The following is a 6,000-nucleotide window of genomic DNA, read 5'->3' as shown; positions in this document are numbered from 1 at the left end:
TATATATATATATATATATATATACATATATATATATATACATATATATATATACACACACACACACATACAAGACTCACCCAAGCTCTACCGCACAATTATAAAGTAATGATCTGAATATTGGTGCTCAGGCTTGTTGTGTCCCAGGAACATCAAAATAGCAGGAAATGCCGGCAACACCATTGAATCGCCTTACAAATCTTTATTTGGCACCAACAGCGGTGCTACATCTCTAATCTAACGCGTTTCGCCCGGAGCCTTCCTCATAGCCTACAGCAGGGATACGCAATTAGCGGACCTCCAGCTGTTGCAGAACTACAAGTCCCATCATGCCTCTGCCTCTGGGTGTCATGCTTGAGGCTGTTAGAGTCTTGCTATGCCTCATGGGATTTGTAGTTCTGCAACAGCTGGAGGTCCGCTAATTGCATATCCCTGGCCTACAGTTTTACAATAAAATCAGGTTTATATATAAAAAAAAAAACTCCATTTGGGATCATACATGACTTCTGCACATTCCTAGGTGCCCAATCAGATCTATGAAGTTACCGTATTTATTGGGGTATAGCGCGCTCCGGCGTATAGCGCGCACCCCTAAAGTTGCCCCGAAATTCCTGTGGAAAAAAGATTTTTGTACTTACAGTTTTGGTGTCTTGCGCGGTGTCCATCGGCGGCCTCGTCGGGTCCCGCGTCCGTCTGCGGCTTCGAGTGTCCTCTTCGTCGGGTCCGGCGTCCGTCTGCGGCTTCGAGTGTCCTCTTCGTCGGGTCCGGCGTCCGTCTGCGGCTTAGAGTGTCCTCTTCGTCGGGTCCGGCGTCCGTCTGCGGCTTAGAGTGTCCTCTTCGTCGGGTCCGGCGTCCGTCTACGGCTTAGAGTGTCCTCTTCGTCGGGTCCGGCGTCCGTCTGCGGCTTCGGGTGTCCTCCCTGCTCGTTTCCCGCGCCGAGTTTGAATACTGCGCCGGCATATACCGAGCGCAGTACACTCGTGTATAGTCGGGCAGGCTCGGCTACTCTCGCGCTGACGTCCTGTACGTCCAGGACGTGAGCGCGAGAGGAGCCAAGACTGCCCGACTGTACTGCGCTCGGTATATGCCGGCGCAGTATTCAAACTCGGCGCGGGAAAGCGGGTATCAGCGTATATCGCGCACCCACGATTTTGCCCTGATTTTCAGGGCAAAAAAGTATGCGGTATACGCCGATAAATACTGTACTTATCTTCTCCTCCTAGGCGCCTACCTTTCCGATTCTCGCTAGCGGTTTATTAGAACAGGTTTAAAAAGGCAGAAAACGGATAAAACCGCACACCTTGAAAACTGTAAAATATGCAAATGAATCTGCAAACAATGAAAAGAAATGTTTCTAGAAATGACATTTTCCCGTCGGGCTCATCACAGATTGGCGCTGCACCCAGAGAACAGGCAGCTCTGGTATTAAATATTATCACTTAATTACAGCGATGTTCAGCAATTGCGCTGCATTTTCAATCTTCTGTGATGAAAACTGTCAAAATAATTATAAGCCATCATTTCTATGGCACAATATTTGCAGGAAAAAGCATTTTCTGCTAAACAAAAACACAATTACATACTTAATTAGGATAACTATGCGGCAGATCAGCTTTCTATAACAGAATAGAACACTCAGGAATTGGAAACATGAACATGTACAAGGGAGATACTATCGCTGTCCTGTAGAGCTGCACAATTAACCACTTAAGGACCGAGCCGCTTTCTGAGATTTGTTGTTTACAAGTTAAAAACGATTTTTTTTGCTAGAAAATTACTTAGAACCCCCAAAGATTATAATTTTTTTTTTCTAACACCCTAGAGAATAAAATGGCAGTTGTTGCAATACTTTCTGTCACATCGTATTTTCCGCAGCGGTCTTACAAGCGCACTTTTTTTGGAAAAAATACAATTTTTGGAATTAAAAAATAAGACAACAGCAAAGTTAGCCCAATTTTTTTTATATTGTGAAAGATATTGTTACACCGAGTAAATTGATACCCAACATGTCACGCTTCAAAATTGCGCCCGCTCGTGGAATATAGACAATCCCTAAAAATCTCCATAGGCGACGTTTAAAAAATTCTACAAGTTTTAAGTTACAGAGGAGGTCTAGAGCTAGAATTATTGCTCTCGCTCTAACGTTCGCTCCGATACCTCACATGTGTGGTTTGAACACTGTTTTCATATGCGGGCGCTGATCATGTATGCGTTCGCTTCTGTGCGCAAGCTCGGTGGGATGCAGTGTGTTTGAAAACATTTTTTAGGGACACACCCCCCTATACCCAGCACACAGGAACAGAGCGGAGGATGTCAATCACAGGCTGTGTTGCTGGAGGTCGTGCAAGTGACAGGGGACATGTACACAGATAATCAGTTCAGCCCCATCCGCGCCGCCCCATCAGTTCAGCCATCATTTGCACAAATTTTATAACAGAAACTAAAAAATTTTTTTTTTTTTTTCAAAATGAGCTACAGGGACAATCACAGTGGCCATTTACCATATGTCCAATCACAGTGGCCATTTACCATATGTCCAATCACAGTGGCCATTTACCATATGTCCAATCACAGTGGCCATTTACCATATGTCCAATCACAGTGGCCATTTACCATATGTCCAATCACAGTGGCCATTTACCATATGTCCAATCACAGCTGATCACAATGTAAGAAGACTTGCCAGTAATCGGCACTACTTTCTTCATGTCACAGCGCAAGGAGAGAAGAGAAGAGCTGGTAACCAGCAAGTGTGACAGGGGACATGTACACAGATAATCAGGGCACTGATCATCAGTGCCACCATCATTTGCACAATTTTATAACAGAAACTCAAAATGAGGTACGGGGCCAATCACAGTGGCCATGTACCACCTGTCCAATCACGGTGGCCATGTACCACCTGTCCAATCACAGTGGCCAGTTACCACCTGTCCAATCACAGTGGCCAGTTACCACCTGTCCAATCACAGTGGCCAGTTACCACCTGTCCAATCACAGTGGCCAGTTACCACCTGTCCAATCACAGTGGCCAGTTACCACCTGTCCAATCACAGTGGCCAGTTACCACCTGTCCAATCACAGTGGCCAGTTACCACCTGTCCAATCACAGTGGCCAGTTACCACCTGTCCAATCACAGTGGCCAGTTACCACCTGTCCAATCACAGTGGCCAGTTACCACCTGTCCAATCACAGTGGCCAGTTACCACCTGTCCAATCACAGTGGCCAGTTACCACCTGTCCAATCACAGTGGCCAGTTACCACCTGTCCAATCACAGTGGCCAGTTACCACCTGTCCAATCACAGTGGCCAGTTACCACCTGTCCAATCACAGTGGCCAGTTACCACATGTCCAATCACAGTGGCCATGTGCCACATGTCCAATCACAGTGGCCATGTGCCACATGTCCAATCACAGTGGCCATGTGCCACATGTCCAATCACAGTGGCCATGTGCCACATGTCCAATCACAGTGGCCATGTGCCACATGTCCAATCACAGTGGCCATGTGCCACATGTCCAATCACAGTGGCCATGTGCCACATGTCCAATCACAGTGGCCATGTGCCACATGTCCAATCACAGTGGCCATGTGCCACATGTCCAATCACAGTGGCCATGTGCCACATGTCCAATCACAGTGGCCATGTGCCACATGTCCAATCACAGTGGCCATGTACCACATGTCCAATCACAGTGGCCATGTACCACATGTCCAATCACAGTGGCCATGTACCACATGTCCAATCACAGTGGCCAGTTACCACATGTCCAATCACAGTGGCCAGTTACCACATGTCCAATCACAGTGGCCATGTACCACATGTCCAATCACAGTGGCCATGTACCACATGTCCAATCGCAGCTGTTCACAATGTAAGAAGACTTGCCAGTAATCGGCATTACTTTCTTCATGTCACAGTGTGAGGAGAGGAGAGCCAGTAACCAGAAAGTGTGACAGGGGACATGTACACAGATAATCCGTGCCGTCCCATCTGTGCCGTCCCATCAGTGCAGCCATCATTTGAAAAAAAAAAATGGTTTGTGCTTTTTTTCAAAATCTTAGGTATTTTTTTAGTTTGTTTACCAAAAAATAAAAAAACACAGTGGTGATTAAATACCACCAAAAGAAAGCTCTGTCGGTCTCAAAAATGTCATCTGGTTACAGTGTTGCATGACCACGGTAATTGTCATTCAAAGTGCGATAGCGCTGAATGCTAAAAATTGGCCTGGGCAGGGAAGGGGTGAACGTGCCGGTATTGAAGGGGTTAAAGGACCCTGTATGGTAAATGTACTTTGTGTAAATTTAGTAACTCGAATCCTGCAAAAGAAAATGACCAGAGATTAGCAAGTCGGCTTTGGTCGGCGGGGGTACCTGATGCCTCGCAGCTTGGCTCTGTTGTCATGGCGATCTATAAGATTGTGCAAAATCTCCAGCACTAGCTGGCGCAGCTCCAAATCTTCCATCAGAGACGGTGAGAGCAGAGGATCCAGAATCGGGGCGGGGAGCGCTGCTGCTATGCTCTTTGCTTTATACCCCGAGGTCACCTGTCAGGAAAAAGGAAATCCTTTACAAGATACCCAATAAATCAAAGAAACACTAAAAGTTTAAAGTGATTGTAAAGTTTTGTTTTAAAAAAAACAAACATGTTATACCTCCCTCCTCGAATTTGCACAGAGCGGCCCGGATCCTCCTCTTCTTGGGTCCCTCTTCTGTGATCCTGGCCCCTCCCTCCTATCGAGGGCCCCCACAGCCAGCAGCTGGCTATGGGGGCACCCAAGCCGAGCCACAGCACCCTGTGTCCATTCAGACACGGACCCCCCCCGACACGGCCCCGTCCCCTCCCTCTCCTGATTGGCTGACTGACTAAGCACCGCTGCTGTGTTTCAGCTAATCAGGAGGAGTATCCCAGCTGGCTTAGACATTCGTGGACATCGCTGGAGAGAGTTGAGGCTCAGGTATGTATTACGGGGGCTGCTACACACAGAGGGCCAGATCCACGTAGCGGATCTTATTTTTATGCAGGCATAGCATATCCTAGTAACGCTACGCCGCCGCAACTTTGAGAGGCAAATGCTGTATTCACAAAGCATTTGCCTCTAAAGTTACAGCGCCGTAGCGTAATTCTCCCGACGTAAGGGCGCGCAATTCAAATCTATGTGATGGGGGCGTGTTTTATGTTAATACGTCGTGACCCGACGCGACGTTTTTTTTCTACTGCGCATGCGCCGTCTGTGGGGGTATCCCAGTGCGCATGCTCGAAATTAAACCGAAACAAGCCAATGCTTACGACGGTGACGTAATTCTACGCAAATCCCTATTCGCGAACGACTTGCGCAAACGACGTAAAAAAATCAAAATGCGAGGCGGGAACGACGGCCATACTCAACATGGAGTACGCCACCATATAACAGGTTTAACTATACGCCGGAAAAAAGCCGAACGCAAACGACGTAAAAAAATGCGCCGGCCATACGTTCATGGATCGCCGTAACTAGCTAATTTGCATACTCGACGCAGAAATCGACGGAAACACCACCTAGCGGCCGCCGAAAGAATGCACCTGGGATCCGACGGCGTACTAAGACGTACGCCTGTCGGATCGATCCGAGATGCCATCGTATCTTGTTTTGTGGATACAAAACAAAGATACGACGCGGGAAATTTGAAATTACGCGGCGTATCAAGAGATACGCCGGCGTAATTCTTTTGTGAATCTGGCCCAGAAGGTTTTTTTATTTTAATATATAGAATGCATTAGGAAAAAAAAAAACTTCTGCCTTTCCAACTCCTTTAAATCTGAACTTTACCCATAACAACTGGATAAAAATTGTATTTCTTTAGCAAGGAACATAAATTCCACATTAATAATTCTCATTGGTGCCCATTAGTGCCGCCTTATCAGTGCAGCCTCGTCAGTGTGCCCATCAGTGAAGGAGAAAACATAAATATTTACAAAATTTTATAACAGAAACAAAGAAAAAAAAATATTTTAT

The 6,000-nt window shown here is 46.7% G+C and overlaps 1 protein-coding gene across 1 annotated transcript in view; it reads right to left on the bottom strand.

Annotated features, from left to right (window-relative positions):
- Nucleotides 1-6,000, bottom strand: part of EFR3A (EFR3 homolog A) — a 225,687-nt gene that overhangs the window by 95,381 nt on the left and 124,306 nt on the right. Inside the window, exon 14 of the mRNA XM_040354978.1 lies at nt 4,379-4,551. Within this exon, the coding sequence (XP_040210912.1) occupies nt 4,379-4,551 (173 nt within the window). The remainder of the gene's footprint in view (nt 1-4,378; nt 4,552-6,000) is intronic.

Source organism: Rana temporaria, chromosome 5 (genome assembly GCF_905171775.1).
Source record: "Rana temporaria chromosome 5, aRanTem1.1, whole genome shotgun sequence".
In the NCBI taxonomy this organism is placed as follows: Eukaryota; Metazoa; Chordata; class Amphibia; order Anura; family Ranidae; genus Rana; species Rana temporaria.
The sequence above is the reverse complement of the archived record's forward strand: the minus strand, read 5'-3'. Positions and strand labels throughout refer to the sequence as shown.